Source organism: Hypanus sabinus, chromosome 5, assembly GCF_030144855.1.
Source record: "Hypanus sabinus isolate sHypSab1 chromosome 5, sHypSab1.hap1, whole genome shotgun sequence".
NCBI lineage: Eukaryota > Metazoa > Chordata > Chondrichthyes > Myliobatiformes > Dasyatidae > Hypanus > Hypanus sabinus.
The window spans coordinates 44,758,953-44,778,966 of NC_082710.1; the positions used below are offsets into that span (position 1 = coordinate 44,758,953).

At 41.3% G+C, this 20,014-nt stretch overlaps 1 protein-coding gene across 1 annotated transcript in view; it reads right to left on the reverse strand.

Annotated features, from left to right (window-relative positions):
- The window catches only part of hsd17b3 (hydroxysteroid (17-beta) dehydrogenase 3), a 52,822-nt gene that overhangs the window by 18,348 nt on the left and 14,460 nt on the right, over positions 1 to 20,014 (reverse strand). Inside the window, exon 8 of the mRNA XM_059971158.1 lies at positions 11,606 to 11,671. Within this exon, the coding sequence (XP_059827141.1) occupies positions 11,606 to 11,671 (66 nt within the window). The remainder of the gene's footprint in view (positions 1 to 11,605; positions 11,672 to 20,014) is intronic.

A 20,014-nucleotide genomic window follows, 5' to 3' on the forward strand; every position in this document is an offset into this window, starting at 1 on the left:
AACATTCCAGATAATTGCTATTGCCTTCAAATCCTTCATAATTTCTAACTTGTTGCAGTAGGGAAATCCAATCCAGGCCATTTCTGGCATCTCTAAGCCTGAATGTTTAAAACCGCAGTGAGCAGAATTGTTCTGAATTGTCTTACTCCTTATTTCTGGTCAAATATCAGTGACCAAAATCAGAGCTTTTTGAACACAAAGGCATGTAACTGATACTATTTTAAAACTGTTTGCTTGAAGCAAATCATATATAATTTCTTCCTCTTCTCTTGCCAATCACTAATCTTTGCAAATTGTTTGCCTTTGCTTTCAATCCAATGCGTCCATTCTTCCTTAGTTTGGCACCATGATACATCCTTCGAGTTTCTTTCTCACTGGAAAATCGATTCCTTGAGGTTTATGAAATGTTTTGTTAAACATCATTCTTTTTACTTTATAAACTATTTCCTTGGTCCACTTTGACTAAATCATAGTCATGTAATTACCTTTATTTAAGTTAAGGGAGACAATTTCAGGCCCAACTTTCTTCTCTCAAGTTATACTTGGAAATTTTACCATATTATGATCACTCATTACCAGATGATTCTGGATGAGAATTATTAATTTAATCTGTATCCTTTCATAATAAGAATGTAACAAGTCTGGATTATGAGCACAACCTCAACGCTACAGTTGCCATTTAGATTTCTCTATAAGATCCAAGTTCAGAATTGTTCTGTGTAGAGTTTTAAAGTTCTCTGTATGACCGTGTGAGTTTTCTCCATATCCCAAAAACCTGCGGGTTGGCGGGCTAATTGGCCATTGTAAATAGCAACTGAATGTACTTTGTATCTGTATATCAATGCAGTAGTGAGTTGAATGGGAAGTCCAAAAATGGAGACGAATGACTGATGAGCCAGCACCCGATAACCAGCTCTGCTTATACTTCCAAGTGTGTCCACACATGAATATTACTCTGAGAGAAACAGAACCCTTGGGTGTTGGCACATAGTGTTTTGTCACAGAAACATCAGCAACAAGTAAACTTAATTCAAGCCAAAATAAGGCCAAAATCTTGTGCATTACTGTAGCTCTGCAGGGATGCTGAAGACAAACTGTTAAATTATCAAATAGAATGGAGCATGTTGCAAATTAATGTTTCTTTGTATGCTCACTGGTGCACACTGAGGCCAACCCCTTTTTACAAATTCTTGGGCAAGAAAGTGACCTCCAGTCATTGAGTTCTATATAGTGTCTTAAGTTCTAAGTTCTTGAAAAGAGAGTTTTGGTCATAAGCTCTTCAATAGAGAGTAGATGGAAATGAAGAACATACTTCAACAAATTGAAGGACCAGTCTTTCCAACTGGTACTAAACTACAGCATGGATTATCCTTCACCCTGACTGCCAGAGTAACTTCATGCTTTCTTTTAGCCATCCTGATCTCTTTCTTAAGTATTTTCTTACTCTTTTTATACTCCTCGAGCATCTTATTTCCCCCCATTGCCTATACATGTTGTACCTCTCTCTCTTCTTCTTTATCAGAGTTCTAATATCCCTCGAGAACCAAGGTTCCTTATTCTTATTCATTTTGCCTTTAACCCTGACAGGAAGATACAAACTCTGCACTCAAAATTTTTCCTTTGAAGGCCTCCCACTTACCAATCATATCCTTGCCAGAGAACAACCTGTCCCAATCTACACTTTTTAGATCCTTTCTCATTTCTTTAAATTTGGCCTTTTTCCAGCTTAGAACTTCAACCAGAGGACCAGATCTATCTTTATCTAATATCAAGTTAAAACTAATGGAGTTATGATCACTGGAACCAAAGTGTTCCCTACACACACTTCCATCACCTGCCCTAACTTATTTCCTAATAGGAGATCTAATATTACATCCTCCCTAGTTGGTACATCTATATATTGACTTAGAGAACTTTCCTGAATACATTTTACAAACTCTAACCCATTTAGACCTTTAACAGTATGGGAGTCCCAATCAATGTGTGGAAAATTAAAATCCCCTACAATCACAACTTTCTGTCTCCTGCAGTTGTCTGCTATCTCTCTGCAGATTTGCTCCTCCAATTCTCGCTGACTATTGGGTGGTCTATAATACAACCCTATTAATGTGGTCATACCTTTTCTGTTTCTCAGCTCCGCCCATATGTCCTCAGTAGACAAGCCCTCTAATCTGTCCTGCTAAAGCACTGCTGTAATATTTTCCCTGACTAGCAAAGCCACCCCCCCCCCACCCTTCATCCCTCTGCCTCTATCACGTCTGAAACATTGGAACCCTGAAACATTGAGCTGCCAGTCCTGCCCCTCCTGTTGCCTAGTTTCAGTAATGGCTATGATGTCATAACTCCATGTGTCAATCCAGGCCTTCAGCTCATTGGCCTTCCCCACAATACTCCACGCATTGAAATATACACACCTCAGAAGATTATTACCACCACACACAACCGTACTATTTGTGACTTTGCATGAACTACTAACATAATTTATTTTTACCCCTGTTCCACTATCTACTCTGGCACTCTGGTTCCCACCCCCCTGCAAATCTTGTTTAAACCTTCCCCAATAACACTAGCAAACCTCCCTGCAAGTAGATTGGTCCCCTTGTAGTTCAGGTGTAACCCGTCTCTCTTGTACAGGTCCCACCTGCCCCAGAAGAGGTCCCAATGATCCTGAAATCTGAAGCCCTGCCCCCTACACCAGTTCCTCAGTCACATGTTCATCTGCCAGCGCATCCTACTCTTACCCTCACTGGCACGTGGCACAGGCAGCAATCTGGAGATTACTACCCTCGAGGTCCTGTTCTTCAACTTCCTACCAAACTCTCTGTACTCACTCTTCAGGACCTCCTGACTCTTTCTACCTATGTCATTGGTACTGATATGTACCACGACATCTGGCTGATCACCCTTCCACCTCAGAATGCTGTGCACGCGATCAGAGACCTCCCTGACCCTGGCACCCGGGAGGCAACAAACTATCCAGGAGTCTCTGTCATGACCACAGAATCTCCTGTCTGTACCCCTGACTATGGAGTCCCCTATCACTACCACTCTCCTCTTCTTCCTCCCTCCCTTCTGCACTGCAGACCCAGACTCAGTGTCAGAGATCCGGCTGCCACAGCTTGTCCCAGGTAAGCCATCCCCCCCCCCCCAACAGTATCCAAATCAGTATACCTGTTTTGGAGGGGAATGGCCACAGGGGAACCCTGCACTACCTGCCCTTTCCCCTTCCCTCACCTGACAGTAACCCAATTACCTGTGCCCTGTTCCTTAGGTGTATCTACCTCCCAGAAGCTACTACCTATAAACTGCTCAGTCTCCCGAATGATCCGGAGGTCATCCAGCTCCTGCTCCAGTTCCCTAATGTGGTCTGTTAGGAGCTGCAGCTGGATGCACTTCTTGCAGGTATTGCTTTCAGGGACACCGGAGGTCTCCCTGACTTCCCGCATCCTGCAAGAGGAGCATTCCAACATTCTGCCTGGCATATTCTCTAGTCTGAACAAAGAAAAAACAAAACAGAAACTTCCCAGACCCTACCCTCGCCTCTGCCTGTTTCTTGCCGAAGCCTGATTGAGCCAAAGCCGTCCCACTCCGACTCAGTCCACTCCAACGATGGCCGCTGTATATGGTGGTCTTTCTTTTAAACCTTCGCGTGCTACGTCATGTGCCTGCACAGTCTAGCCTCTTTTCCCTGAGCTGTTAAAGAAAAATGACCTTCTCTCCGCGCTGCCTTGTCTTCCACTCACAAAATTTGTCTTGTAGCAGCTACAAATATACTGCTGAAATTTGGAGGCTTCCTTGAAAAAATATGATATAAAAACATCTGGAATATTTTTGGACCCAGACCTCTGCACAAATTACATCCTGTTGATTGGTGAACTCAATTAGTCCTTCTCTCAGCTGTGTTCTCAGCAAGTGCTGGCAGTAGAGGTTATAATCCATGTGGGAACGATCTCTGGCACTGATAAAATGCCAGAGATTTTATCAGGCAAGATAAAATTCTTGCTGAGACTCCTTTCAGATAAGGAATCGCACCTGGATGTGTTAGCCAGATGGTTTCTTTCATCATTTGTAATTATTTCAGAGAAGAATCGTGAAATTGTGAAAATTAATCATGGTAATAAAGTTTGAAGTTAATAACTCATCTTTCTACTGTAGGTTACAAACTTATCAATCACCCCGATGCGTTATTAATTGATGAGTTACTAACTTCAAACTTTCTGCATAATCACTCAAAGAGTTGATCTGCATGTGCATGTAACATGTAACTCATCTCCTTCTACCTTAAGGCCACAAACTTATCAACCACCCCTGCTGTGGACACTTTCTGGAGGTCGGAAGATCTGTATGCTTCATGACCGCTGGACTAAGTGTGTAATTGTAGGAGGGGACTATGTTGAAAAATAAATGACTCCTTTGACCTTAGGCCACGAACTTATCAGTCAGCCCTGGTATGTATTTGTCTACGGAGATGGAATGTGTGAATGGCACCAATACAAGGTAGGACACAACTTGTCTGAACTCAAGTCCACAGAGGGTGCGAACTGAGAAGCAAGGTGAGATAACATTGGAACAGACTGTTTCAGAGATAGTGCCCATATGAGGGTACCATTTCATACGAGGGTTCAAAACAAATTTGAGATTGGAATGTAAATAGCATTGTTATGTATAGTAACTGGAAAATCACCCGAGTCAAACATTTCACCATATATGTGAACAATTTGATTTGATTTCAGGTGTTTGTGGTAAGAAGGATTGATTCAATGCTGGGGCCTGAAAACAATTCCTTCAGTCATTTGGAAGGAGCTTCCAGCATCCACTCCTGGAGGTCAGATAGGGAATCTGACATTTTAAAAGTGTGGAGGGACCAAGGCTGGTTGGGAGTGGTGCTGTGCTGTTGGAGTACAAGCAGAAACTCATATTGTGTTGCTGAAGGCAACGTGTATAAGCAAAACAGAAGATAGTCACTTCCTCGGAGTTATCTATGAAACAATTGCACTGAATTTTCCTTCATAAAACGGGGGCTTCAGTATTATTTCCTATCTCACACCTGGGTTCTTAAAGGAAGATTTTTATTATGAATTTTGATTAATAGCCACATTTGTTTTTCTGAGTTGAAATTGTAGTTTTTGAATTGCCGTCTGTCTGATTGGGAAGTTGTTCAAGGGAGACACGTTCTTGCTTATCAACATTTCCCCTGTCATCCACCTCTATGCTGTGTCCAGTCTGTTAGTCTGAGGGATCAAATAGTTTTTGTTTTAGATTGAGCTCTCATTTCTCTGGGCCAGTACGATAGCTAAAGCAGAAGACGGAGCTCTGAATAGCACAGCACAATGTGGGGCTTTCAGTCCATAATGTTGTGCCGACGTGCACTCACTTTATAAGGTACACCTGCTCATTAATGCAGATTTCAAATCATCTAATCCTCTGGCAGCAACTCAACACATACAGACATGGTCAAGAGGTTCAGTTGGTGATGTTTGGAATGGGAAAAAAATGTGATCTAAGTGACTTTGACCAGAAACCGCTGATCTCCTGGGATTTTCACACACAGTCTCTAGAGCTTACAGAGAATAGTGCAAAAAAACAAACTTGAAGTGGATAGACAATAGAAGCAGAAGAGCACACCAGGTCTGCTCCTGAACACATTAAAGTGGCCCACTATATAAACCTACCCTACAACCAATCTAACTATTTCCTCCCACACAGTCTATACCCTCCATTTCTTACATCCATGTGCCCATCTCAGAGTCTCTTAAATGTTCCTCTTGTATCAACATCTATCACCAGCCTAGGCTTTGCATTCCAAGCACCCACCACTCTGTAAAACACCTACCTCCGACATCTCCCCTAAATTTTCCTCCATTCACTTTAAACACAATGTCCTCTGGCACTGGTTGCTGCCACTTTTTTTTTTGAGTTTGATCACTTAAAGCTGAACACAAATATAATTTCATACCACTTGTATCACATAGGAGTTTGCAGAAACAAGAAATTAACTATTACTGAATATAATGCATTTAATTGCATTACAGTGCTAACGATTTGCAATAGTTCAACTAAAATAATAATGTTTTGTAGATATTTTCATTTGTGCTCAGTATCTCAGGCTTCTCGCTTAAGTGTCAAACGATAATCAGCCAGCATTGATAGATTCCAGTTGCCCTGATACTTTCTCTATGACTGCAATGTCCTGGTGAAACCTTTCACCATGCTCATCACTAATAGTGCCAAGATTTTCAGGGAAGAAGTCTAAATGGGAATACAGAAAAAGGATCTATAGTGACATGTTGCACTTCATGGATTTGTATGCCTGAAGCATATTGTCAACCAGCTGCATGTAGTTTAGTGCTCTGTAGTTGCCATGGAAATTTTCAACAGTATCCTTGAACACCTTCCATGCGATTTTCTCCGGTCCCATTAGAAATTCTTTGAATTGCCTGTCATTGATGACCTGTTTGATGTGTGCACCAACAAAAATCTTAGCATCAGTTATTCTGGGAAACATCTGTCTCAAATATCGAAATCCTTCACTGAAATTTTGTGCCTGGTGGCTGTAGATTCCATCCTTGCAGACTTGATGGGCCAAATGGCCTACCTCTGCTCCTATATCTTATGGTCCTATAATCTTGCTCAGGTAAGCATGTTCAACAAACTTATCATTTTGGCAGCCATCTTCTTCAATCCCTGTAGGAAGCATTAGCCAGGGTGCATGCATGCCTTAATATGCATTCAGGCAGTCCAACCTTAAAGGGCTCAACATCTGTTTCAGAGTTGAAGTTTCATTCTCTGCATTTATCAACATGGTGGGTGAGGCACCAATGGTGCAGAATGGGAATTTGTTTGCCACCAAGCATCCTGTCTATTTATAATATGTATACATCAGTTAATTTCTCGGCTACAAGGTTCAGATTGTACACATTGCTGAAGGAGCTACGAATCAATATATAGAGAAAGTTCCAGAAAGATTGCTTTACTTTATGCACTATATTACTAAAGGCAGAATTGAAAACATCAATACAAAACAATTAAATTTAATCAATTGATTATGGCCAATAGTACAAAATTGTGGATAAATAAAGCAAGGCACATTTTTGTTGATTTGCCTCTGGATGAAACAAATTAGAAAATAGGGTTTTAAAATGGATAATGCTCAATTATTTAAAAACTAAATTCCAGATAAAATATAACTTTTAGTAGAAAATAATGGCTGCATTCTTGTTTCACATTATAACTCTCAGCTTCTAAAGTTGCAAAAGATATTGAAATTTGTCAGATACTGAGCAATTACATTCCAATGTCTGAACTTGCAGCAGGGAGAGAAATTATTAAATCAGCAGAACCAGTCTTTGCCAATATGTAGAAATAGAAGCAATGCCATCACCAGTATTACACAATCATCAATGTGCCCTCAACTGCAACTCCTCCATTTCCTGCACTTCGGCCCTCACCCCATCCTCCCGTCACCACAACAGGGACCGTGTTCCCCTTGCCCTCACCTACCACCCCTCCAGCCTCCGGATCCAACATATTATCCTCCGCAACTTCCACCACCTTCAACAGGACCCCACCACTAAGCACATCTTTCCCTCTCTACACCTCTGCTTTTCACAGGGATCATTCCCTCTGCAATTCCCTCCCCATAGATCTCCCACCTGGTACTTATCCCTCTAAGCGCAAGTGCTACACCTGTCCCTACACCTCCTCTCTTACCACCATTCAGGGCCCCAAACAGTCCTTCCAGTTGCAGAAACACTTCACTTGTGAGTGTTGGGGTAATCTACTGCATCCAGTGCTCCCGGTGCAGCCTCCTCTACATCGGCGAGACCCGACGCAGATTGGGGGACCGCTTCGTCGAGCACTTTCGCTCCGTCCGCAACAACAGACAGGATCTCCTGGTTGCCACCCACTTCAACTCTGCTTCACATTCCCATTCGGATATGTCCATACATGGCATCCTCTACTGCCATGATGAGGCCAAACTCAGGTTGGAGGAGCAACACCTCATATACCGACTCCAGCCCCTTGGTATGAACATTGAATTCTCCAACTTCCGGTAATTCCCTCCCTCTCCCTTCCCCCATCCCACTTTCACTCTGTCATCTTCTAGCTGCCTATCACCTCCCTCTCATGATTTTGCCTTCATAGTGCACTACCCATAGTGCTTTCCCCTTAGATTCCTTCTTCACCTCTCCTGCCTATCCCCTCCCTGCTTCCCCTCCCCCACCCCTTGATCTTTCTTCTAATTGGTTTTCCACCCTCCCCCCACCTTCTTTATGGGGCCCCTGCCTCCTCCTCCTTCAGTCCTGACAAAGGGTCTCGGCCCGAAACGTTGACTGCTCATTTCAACGGATGCTGCCCGACCTGCTGAGTTCATCTGGCTTGTCTGTATATATTGCTTACACAAGCAGATTAGCTGCTCAGAGATTGTGCAATTGTATTCAACAAACAAAGACAGAAATCAGCAAAAATTTACCAGTTGTGATGCCTCATACTTGTAAGGTATTAAGGCTGCAGTTCATTTAAGATTTGAAGTCAAGATGGCAAAAGTGACCATGAGGTAGCATTGACAGACAATGTAAAGGAGAATCTTACAAGATTCTGTAAGAATATTAAGAGCAAAAGGTGAGAATAGTACCCCTTAAGAATCAATGGGCGGAATCACAGGGGATGGGTGAGATCTTAAGTGAATATTTCTCATCAGTATTTACTATGGAGAATGACATACATGCTAAAGAATTAAGGAATTTGAATTGCGATGTCTTGGAACATATCCACATTATATAAAATAGAGTAGAGTCAGTCTTAATATCACTGATATGTTTTGAAATTCGTTGTTTTGCAGCAGCAGTACAGTGTAATACAATACATCATAAACAAAACTATAAATTGTAATAAGAATTTCAAATTAACAAATAAGTGGTGCAAAAAGAGCAAAAATAGTGAGGTAGTGCATATGGGTTCATTGTGGGTTCAGAAATCTGATAGTGGAGGAGAAGAAGCCATTTCTAGAATGCTGAGTGTGGATCTTTGGGCTCACATACCTCCACCATATTGGTAGCAATGAGAAGAGGACGTCCTAGGTGATGGAGATCCTTAACGATAGATGCTGCCTTATTGAGGCATCACCTTTTGAAGATGTTCTTGATGCTGGGGTAGCTAGTACCTATGTCAGAGATGGCTGAGTTTGCAACCTTCTGCAACTTTATCTGATTCTGTGCAGAGACTCCTCCATACCAGATGGTGATGTAACCAATTACAATGCTCTCCATGATACATCGGTAGAAATTGACAAGTCTTTGGTGACATACCAAATCTCTCGAAACTCCTAATGAAATATAGCCATTGCTGTGCCTTCTTTGTTATTGCATCAATATGTCGGGCTGAGGATAGACCCTCAGAAATGTTGACATACTTGGAAACTGCTCACCCTTTTACTGCCGAACCCTTGATAAAGGACTTCTGTGTGTTTCCTTGACTTCCCCTTCCTGAAGTTCATAATCAATTCCTTGGTCTTGTTGATGACATGTGGAAGATTGCTGCTGCAACACCATTCAACCAGCTGATCTATCTCACTCCTCATCACCATCTGAAATCCTGCCAACAACAGTTGTGTCATCGGCAAATTTATAATGGTGTTTGAGCTGGGTGTATAGTGAAAATAGAGAGAGAGTGGGTTAAACATTCATTCTTGAGGTGCATAAGGAGGAAATGTTATTTCCAATCCATGCTCTGACTGTAGACTCCCGATGAGGAAGTCAAAGATTCACTTGCAGAGAGATGTACAGAGACCCAGGTTTTGGAGCTTGTTTATTAGTACTGAGAGTTTGATGATGTTAAGCAACAAGCTGTAACCAATAAACAGCAGTCTGAAGTAGGTATTACTATTGTCCAGGTGGTCCAAGCACAGGAGCTCCACTTTTCATAGACATCTGTACCAGTTACATCAGCATGACAGACAGAATGCCAATGTTGAACAGAGTGATCATGATGAATATGCAACTATGGTTCAAAGACTGGAAATCAAAAATATCTCCATGATCCTCTCTGAAGTTGAAGAAAAATAGAAATGAAAATGGGGAGAACACATAGACCTCAAGGGAGAACACCAACAACAGTTCAACACAAACCAACAAGAGGAGTTGCAATCTCTGATACGCAGCCAACAGAAGGAGCATTATGAATTGAGACAGAATCAGTTGGAACTTGGGCAAAGACTCACTGATCACATGAATGTAGTCCAGGACTCCATTATGAGGCATGTAGAGCAAATAAAGGTCACACAGCAAGATCGAAAATAGAGACGATCAGATATGATCTTGGCAGAAGGGTGTGAAAGAAAGGAATACGTTGATCAGAGTTCTCAGAAAGACACTAATATTAACACAGCAAATGAAAGCAAGGCATTTATGGAAACAAATAGCAAACCAAAAGGGATTAAACCACCACAGAGAAAGATTAGAAGTAGTTGAGTGAATAAGGGACTATGGTTGCTCATTACAATTGGTTGATGTAAGTGTCTTTGTTGGAAAGCATTGTTGTTTCTTGCAGGTTTGAGGATATAGTATTGTATTTGATTTTTCTTTAAAGGGGACTATGTATTATTCTGTGTGTAATAAATAATAAATAACTGCAGTTCCCAGTGGGCGATGCAGTCAGTTCACCCAGAGCCGGAAGTGAGGTTGGTAAGGTGGGGTTGCATGTGCTCATATTGAGCTGGAAGTCTTTAACTGTAAATAAATATGTTAGTGTTTTTGCTCGTGATGTTTGTCTTTATTAAGACAAACAACAAAACACCAACCTCTAGGCATTTACTGTCACTGTCTGCCTTACATGGGCAAGCCAATTCCAAATCCATGAAGCCAAGTTTCCCCCGATCCAATGCCCCCTGGCATTCTGAATGAGCTCACCATAGGGAACATTGTTGAATACTTTACTAAGTCCATATATACCACAGCCACTGCTCTACCTTCATAAATTATTGCCTGCAATAAGTGGTTAAGTCCATTACCTACTAGGAATCCACCTGAGTAGGATTCTATCTGTTGCTTCTATGACCTTGGACCTGGTTAGGCAGGTTTCCTTTGAGTTCCATTAAAGCAAATCTCACATTCATTGCAAAAGTCTGTTTCTTAACACATGTGACATAATGCTGAGGAAGAAACATTCAAACAATTTGGGTGCCACTGAACGTGATCAAGTGCCCTTGTAGATAAGTATACAATATATGTAAAGCACCAGAATTAATTTGCTGACCACAGCAAAATAATGGTAAGTTTTCAATCACCTTTTGTGATTGTTTTCCCAGTTAATTTCTGTACTATCATGCACGTAAACATTCAACTGCATAACAGAGTCTCTAGCCCTTTGTGTTCTAATAAAATTTATGAGGAATTATATGAAATTATCTGGAATATATAGTTGATATGTCAAAACATTTTCTGACCATATTTGACTATGTCTAGAAAAATACTTCAAGGTACACTGAATATCCCAAATATTGTCCTGCAAACCAAAATGCTAAGAATTCACATAGTGAAAATTAATCAGGTATAGATTTTATGATTTTTCATTTTTAAAGACATTCCAAAAGACAATCTATTCTTACCTGTATAATAATGTCCTTTGATCCATATTCTGCTTGACAGCCTCTAGAAAATCTTTCGATAAAGATCTAGCAAATAATTTAATAAAAAAGTGATGATTTATTAATTTTAAATTATCCAGAATTCTTGGAACAGAAACTATTTTAAAGATCTCAATTGATTATAATTTTAAGACATCTTTAAAAATTTACAATATGCATACTACTATACATTCAGGCTCAACATTCACAAGGACATAAAAGGTACAAGCCTGATAACTCATTGTTTTTTTTAAATTAACATTACAGCAAAGATAATAATCATTTTCTGCAGTATAGATTAGCACCTTCTGAATCTCCTTTTCACTAATTCATAGTATCTTCAATTCACTGTTCACTGAGCTAAAAAATGATCATTAAGACGAAAAGATAATTTGTTTAAAGGCCACAGACCTCATTAAAAATGCTTGGCATCATTTCATTCTTGGCCCAATTTGCATTAAGGGAGACTTCAACTTTTCCATTATTAAATGTGATGGAAACAATGAATGAGGCATTTGTTGATTATATCTTTAGTGGTCAGGTAAGACAACTAATGGTAGTAAATTCTACATCTGATTTTCAATAATGATTCTGATATACAATTTCCTTGCAGCTGATGAGTCCAAAGGAATGGCCAAGACCAATACAGTTTGGAACCAGTGGCGTTGCAGGAGTTGCCCAATCAGCTTTGAACTCAACATAGGACTGCCTTAGGGACTCCTGATCCGTACTTTTCCCTTGTGGTTAATCCCAAAGCTTTTCCAGTGGAGTTGGTACAGCCGCAAGACAGCGGAGGTTGGAGATCAGAGTTTTCCTTCTCCGAGGTGTGCTGCCAACCACAGCTGATGAGCCCTGACTGCCCAAAGTGTCTGGTTTTAAGGTGCCAGTAACACACCTTTGCCCCTTTTCCTGTTAGAAATGGTTCCACTTGGCCTAGTGGCAAGCTACACATGAAGGTCAGGAGCTGGACTTGAGGCTATTTGAGATGCATGTCATAGAGAGCATTTAATAGGTAGCGGGAGGTTATCCCCACTACCTCCCCCAGCTATGACAATCTTAAGGAAGCTAACTACAGTACAATAAAACTTATTCCATTCAGAAATCCTGATGATTCAGTGTCTGGCTCATAAGGTAACATTTGCTGTACTGCCTTCCAATTCACTATTTCCGAGTCCCAAATTTGAATCTAATTCACTGTAGCCCAATTTCTCATGCTCCCTTTCAACTCTCCAGGGATCTAGTTCCCCCAGTTCCTGTGCTCTATTTCCACTCAATAAAGTTCCATTTCCCAGTTTCCGGTGACATCATCATCGAGAATGGCAGCTTAAGTCACTAACTCCTCTGGAAAAACACGTATTAAGCCCCATTAACCTGTCAAATATAATATTTTTTGAAAAATATTTGAACTGAAAAGAGGGGCAAAAATGGGGAGAAGAAATGGAAATAAAAAAGCGACACTGCGGAGCCTGCGTCCAAGAGGAGTGCAGCGAGCGGCTCTCCAACCCGATCGCGTGCTGGCGAGGCAGCTGCTGGGCCTCGTTCAGTCGAAGCAGCGAATGTCTTTGCAATCCTGAAAGAAATAATGGAGGTTCAGAAAGAAATAAAGCAGCAGCTCCATTTTAAATCAGAGCTTGCCAGCGTTAATCAAGAAAATAGCGGTGGCAGAGACTCGCATTGAGAAGGTGGAAGATCGCGTTCAGAACGTGGAACGGATACTGAGCAAGACAATAAAAATATTACATCACCAGGAAGGTAAACTGCTTGACCTGGAGGGAAGATCACGGCGGAATAATATCAGAATCTACAATGATCCCGAAAGAGCGGAGGGCTCGTCTAATAAGGAGTTTGTCCGAAAGTTACTGTGGGATGCACTGGATCTTCCCCCGGCTATGGAGCTGGATATTGAAAGAACGCATCGCGTCTTAGTCCCGAAACCTACCCAGCATAGAAAGCCATGCTCAATAATAATTAAATTCCTTCGGTACAGCACCAAGGCGGAGATTCTACGAAGGGCCTGGGGTAACAAGAGAGTGTTTTTTGGTGATAAATTAACATATTTTGACCAAGATTACCCCCCCCCCGCAGTCCTCCAGAAATGCAAAGAATACTTTGAAGTAAAGCGAGTACTAAAGCAAAATATGATTAGTTTTCAAACTCCATACCCTGCTAAACTTCGAGTGTTTTATGACAACGGGACACGGTTGTAACAGACAGTGGAAGAGGCGACTACAGACATGAAGGCCAGAGGGTTGCCCGTCAGCATGACCAAAACGAAGGAAAGTCTGACTTAGGAATTATCTCGTTCCGCTTGGGAAATAGTGCGAGAATCGAGAAGGCAGGAGACGGGAGGCCGAGAGAAATATATCAGGAAGGGACCAGGGGTTTCCCAAAGACAGTCCTCACCCCCTTCAGAAGAGCCACGAGGTTTGGCTAACTTTAAAAATGTTGAGAAGCTAAACAAAAGTACATGGTGATATACCTATCTCGAGAAACACTTATTATCACACACACACACACACCTTTTCTGTGTAATGGATTTGTTCACTGACTTTTATGAATACTGCAATGGGGGCCCTCAACTCACAAGTAGGAGGGGTTATCCCCCACTGCTAGACATTTCCTCTAGCTCAACGCAGGGTCATCTACTAGAGACCTCAGCCTTGGAATCACACATTCGTTGCCATTTTTGTTATTATTTGCGTTTCTTGGTTCTTATTTGCTCAGGGAGCAGATCTATTAAGTTTTATTCTAATTTCAATGACACATTGACAGATAAATACAGATGGCTAAGGACAAGGTAAAATTCATTTCTTTTCATGTAAATGGGCTATTAAATCCAATCAAACGCAAGAGAATTTTATCCAAAATGAAAAAAGAACAAGCCCATGTAGTATATTTACAGGAAACTCATTTCAGTGATAATGAGCCTAAAAAATTAAAGAGAATGGGCTTCACTAATCTGTTTTTCTCCTCATATAAATCAGGGCATAGGAGAGGAGTTGCTATTCTTATCTCAAGTAAGTTAAATTTTGAAAAAGTATTCGAAATGGGAGATAAAGAGGGCAGATATATTCTGGAAAGGGGGAATATAGACAGCAATTCAGTTACTCTATTGAATATATATGCACCACTGGGAAGTGATATTGGTTTCTTTCAGAAAATTACTGATATTATGGTAATGGAAACAGAAGGTCTCCTGATATGTACGGGAGACTTAAATTTACAATTACAACCAAACTTAGACTCTTCCAATAGAAAAACCTATGAAACAAAATCTTTACACAAGGAAGTTAATACACTTTTTGAAGATGTTGGTTTAATTGATATATGGAGGGACCTTTTCCCTGACAGAAGGGATTACACTCATTATTCTGCTCCCCATTCTGTATATACAAGAATAGACTATTTCTTAAAATTTGGAAAAGACAAAGACAAAATAAACACCTGTGGAATTGGGACAATAGATGCAAGTGACCATGCACCTATATATTTATCTGTTGATTTTGACCTACAACCAAAGAATACTATTTGGAAACTACATTCAAGTCTACTTAATGATCTGTACTTTAAGGAACAAATTAAAAAAAGAAATTGGTCTCTACTTAGAATTTAATGATAATGGAGAGGTTTCATCTCCCATGTTATGGGCTACTCTGAAGGTGGTCTTAAGAGGGAAAATTACAGTGATATCTTCATATAAGAAAACAAATAAAGAATAAAACATTAGAGGAATTACAAAATAGGCTGAAGGAACTAGAGAAAAAACACAAATTGAATTTGGCACAGGATACATTAGGGGAAATTAAAAGAATTGGGGATGAAATAAATAATTTGGCTACGCAAGAAATCAGGAAAAACTTAATGCTTCTGAAACAGAGACATTATGAAAGTGGATCAAAATCTGTGAAAATACTGGCGTGGAAACTGAAAAAAAAGATAGTAGAAAATATAATTCATTGAATTAGGGACCAAAGAATGAAAATGATAAAAAATAAGCTAGGTGAAATTCAAGAAGCTTTTGAAGTGTTTTACAAAACTCTATATTCCGAAGTTCCAGGGGGAAGCATAACCCAAATTGACACCTACTTGAATTCTCTGGAGTTACCCACTTTAAGTGAAGAACAAAATAGAACGATGACTGCTGATATAACTGAAGTTGAATTAAAAGCTGCAATTAATAGGCTTAAATTAAGCAAGTCACCAGGATCAGATGGGTTTACGGCAGAGTGGTACAAAGAGTTCAAAAATGAGTTAATACCTGTTTTACTCCCCACACTGAACTGGGCTTTTTAAAAAAAAAGGCACAAATGCCACCCAGTTGGAAGGAAGTGATAATCTCAGCTATACTGAAAGAAGGCAAGGATAAAATGGAATGCAATGGCTGTTCTTAATGTAGATTATAGATTATTTACCTCCATCATGGCCAAACAATTAGAGGAGTTTGTACCCGTACTGATACGTAATGATCAGACAGGTTTTATACAACAATGCCAGACACAAGACAATATACAAAGGACACTTCACATTATGGATCATATACAAAAAAATAAAATCGAAGCAATAATAATAAGCGTGGACGCTGAAAAAGCATTTGATTCAGTTAATTGGAATTTTCTTTGCCGAGTTTTACATAGATTTGGTTTCCAAGACAATTATTAAAACTATACAGACATTATATGACAATCCTACTACTAGGATTAAAATCAATGGATATTTATCAAATAGTCTTACCCTAGAAAGGGGCACGAGACAGGGTTGTACATGGTCACCACTACTCTTCGCATTATATCTGGAACCATTAGCTCAATTACATCAGACAAAATGAAGATATCAGGGGAATTACTATTACATTGGCTTATGCGGATGACATCTTGATCTATCTAGGGCAACCAACATACTCTTTGCCTAAATTGATGTGTTATGAGTGATGAACAGACCTGATGGACAATGGGGTACAGAGTTAACTATCCCCCCCCCCCCCGAGAACCACGAACTATTACTGTTGCTATGCTGTCCATGAGAAAGAGAGACGAAAAACAGGCAAGAACATCTGCAATAGATAAGAGAGAGGGAGATGGCTGATTAACTGGATTGTGACTCCTTTTGAATTATTTACTGTTTCACTGCAAGGACAATAGTTTGCTCGTTAACATTCCTCAGTGGACTGTAGGAGTGGCATGATTTAATGGACACAGTCATTCAGGAGTGATGGATAGCTGAAACCCCGTGAGTTGGGATAAAAAGACAGGTCTGGAGAGACACCCTCCAGACACGCCAGTGGACACTGTGAGTGTTGGAACCCACAAGAAAGGTGGGAGCTTCGGAGACCGAACCAGGAGATCGGTCAGTAAAGCTCACAGTGTTACAGCAGGGCCAGTGGGGACTTGTGTGTGTGTCTACTCATGCCAGAATGATGAGTCCACCACAGAAGAACAGCCTAGCTGAAGGACGGAGGGGTCATAGCTGAATGACCACAACGGTGCAACGGAATCGAAAGGCAACAGGAAGGTTTGTTGACTGCAGCTGCTTAATCTCTCGCTCTCTCTCTCTCTAATGATTACAGCTCAACAAGCATCAACAAGTTCTCAGCACTCATGAACTGAACTTTATATTCCATGACAATTCATTTACCTCTAGACATCGACAGAGTTTGTTTATTATTCCTACACTTTTAGGTTTATTAATGCTACCTTGTGTTATATGTATATTTGCATTATTGATATAGTTTTACTTATTTTTATTAATAAACACCTTTAAATATTGTACCACCAGACTCCAAAGGATTCTTCTTTCGCTGCTGGTCAGACACCCAGTTACAGGGTACGTAACAAATTGGGGCCTCGTCTTGAGATTTGATTACCAAATTAGAGGGCCAGTGAATTGGGATAAAAGTCCCTTATCTGATCTGGTTGTGAGATGAACCAGACGGGAAACCAGCAGAGATGGAGATTGTCAAATTTTTTAAAGACCCAACTTCAGGGGCATTAGAGTTTGCCAGGAAGGCTGAATTGGTGAATGTTGCGAAATGATTAGATCTCCCAGAGGTGAAATCGTCAATGAGAAAGGTGGATATACAGGGAGAAATAGCTATGCATTATGTATCCAAGGGTGTGTTCACACCAGATGTATTGGACCTGTTCCCTGAGAGGAAACCAGCCGAGGGTGAGGTTCAGTTAGAGATAGAAAAATTAAGGTTGGCTGAGAAGGAGAAGAGGGAGCATGAACTTTGGATAAGGTGGCTGGAACCAGAGAGAGGAGCTGCAGGGAGAAAAGAGGATGCTGAGAGGGAGGCTGAAAGGAGGAGAGAGGAGGCTGAAAGGGAGAAGGAAGAAGCCGAAAGGCAGATGGAGGAAAGGGAGAAAGAGAGGCAGCAGGCGCTGGAAATAGAGAGGTTAAAGGTACAGCAGGGAAGAGACCAGGTGGCAGACCCAAATGAGGGGTTCAAGATTGGTTAGGAGATCCAGTTGGTACCTCCATTTGAGGAGATGTATGTCGATAAGTTCTTCCTCCATTTTGAGAAAGTGGCTGTGAATCAGAACTGGCCTGAGAGAAAATGGGCTGTTCTAGTACAGAGCATACTTAGGGGGAAGGCTCAGCAAGTGTATTCGGCATTGTCCATGGATGAGTCTAAGGATTACGAGGAAGTAAAAAGGGCTGTACTGAGGAGTTACGAGTTGGTGCCAGAGGCATACCGGCAGAAGTTCCGGAACTTGAGAAAGCCCTGGAACCACACGTATTTAGAGTTTGCCCATGAGATGTAAATGTATTGTGAGTGTTGGTGCGCTCACAAAGGGTTTGATGAAGATAATGATAAACTGTTACAGTTAATTCTGATGGAGCAATTTAAAAGTTGTATCCCCGAGAGTATGAACACATGGATGAGAAGGAGACAGAGACTCTGTCTGCAACTGCCAAGTTAGCAGACGAGTATGCTTTAACCCATGAATCAAAGTTTTCCTCAAACAAGAGCTACCAGAGAGGCAGTAGGGATGGTAGAGAAAGCCCACCGGCTAAGGCAGAGAATAAGCTGGGAGCTAGTGGTAAAGGTAAGGAGGAGGAAATGCAGGCTGGCAGGAAGGTTCCTAGCTTTACCTGTTATAATTGTGGGAAAGCTGGTCATATCGCATCTAAGTGCTTTGTTCCAAAGAAGGAGACAGGAAAAGGGAAAACAGCAATCCCCACAGGTTGCATTGAGTCGGTCAGCAGATCGATGAGGAAGGCAAAGGTAGATAGAGCACAAGAGGGGCGTGAGAAGTTTATCTCGGAAGGGACGGTGTCTGTGAAGGAAGGAGAAACCCCAGTTCCAGTGCGGATCTGAAGAGATACTGGGGCTGATCAGTCATTGATTTTAAGGAAGGTATTAGATTTTGGTTCTGAGACCCAGACTGGGGAGGCTGTGTTAAGAGGTATCGGAAGAGGGACAGAGGCTGTACCTTTGCACGGGATATTTCTGAAATATGACCTGGTATCTGGACCTGTCGAAATAGGGGTGCGGTTGAAACTAGCGATGGACGGCATGGACGTCCTACTTGGTAACGATCTGGCAGGTGGTGACGTATGTTCAGCAGTGAAGCTGACAAGCAAGCCTGTGAGTGCTGAGGACCCGCCCGTAGATTCCAAGATTTATCCCGCTTGCGCAATCACTCGCAGCATGTCTAGAAAGGCGGCTGAGAAAGGAGCCAGTTTAAATGAGTCCAGTGTTGATTTGGCGGAGACGTTTTTACCGACCCTGTACCAAGAGGGGTTAAAGGGTGGTAAAACAGAGGATAGTGGGGTGAAAGAGAGTAAAGGAGAGGAAGTAGATCTACCCTTAGCCAGGAGGGAATTTATAAAGGAACAGAGGAGGAGCTTGTGGCGTTGAGAGTCAGCTCTTTCTGAGGCAGAAATTGATAGGGAACCAGAGGGCTACAACCTGAAGGAGGAAGTGTTAATGAGGAAGTGGAGGCTGACCACGGTGCCAGTCAATAAGGACTGGGCGGAGGTAAACCAGGTGATGGTTCCGATGGTCTATCGGAATGAAATTTTTAATTTGACTCACAAGATACCCCTAGGTGGACATTTCGGAGTGAGGAAGCAGGTTATGGAGGCACAGAGTAAAGATGAGAAACAGATATGGCAGTTAGCAGGTCCAGGGTTGGACACGGATGAGGGATAATTATATCTGAGGAAGAATGAACAACAATATGAAGATATCAATGGAAGTGTACCAGTTCACAGAAATGGAGGGAGTTTGGATGGAAAAACTTGATAAGATATTTTATTACACCCTCTCAGAAATCCCATTATGATAGTAACCTCCGTTTGCTGGAGAAATTGTGGAAATCAAAATGCAAATCATTATCATATTTTTTGGGACTGCCCTGTTATCAAAAACTATTGGAGGGGGATACA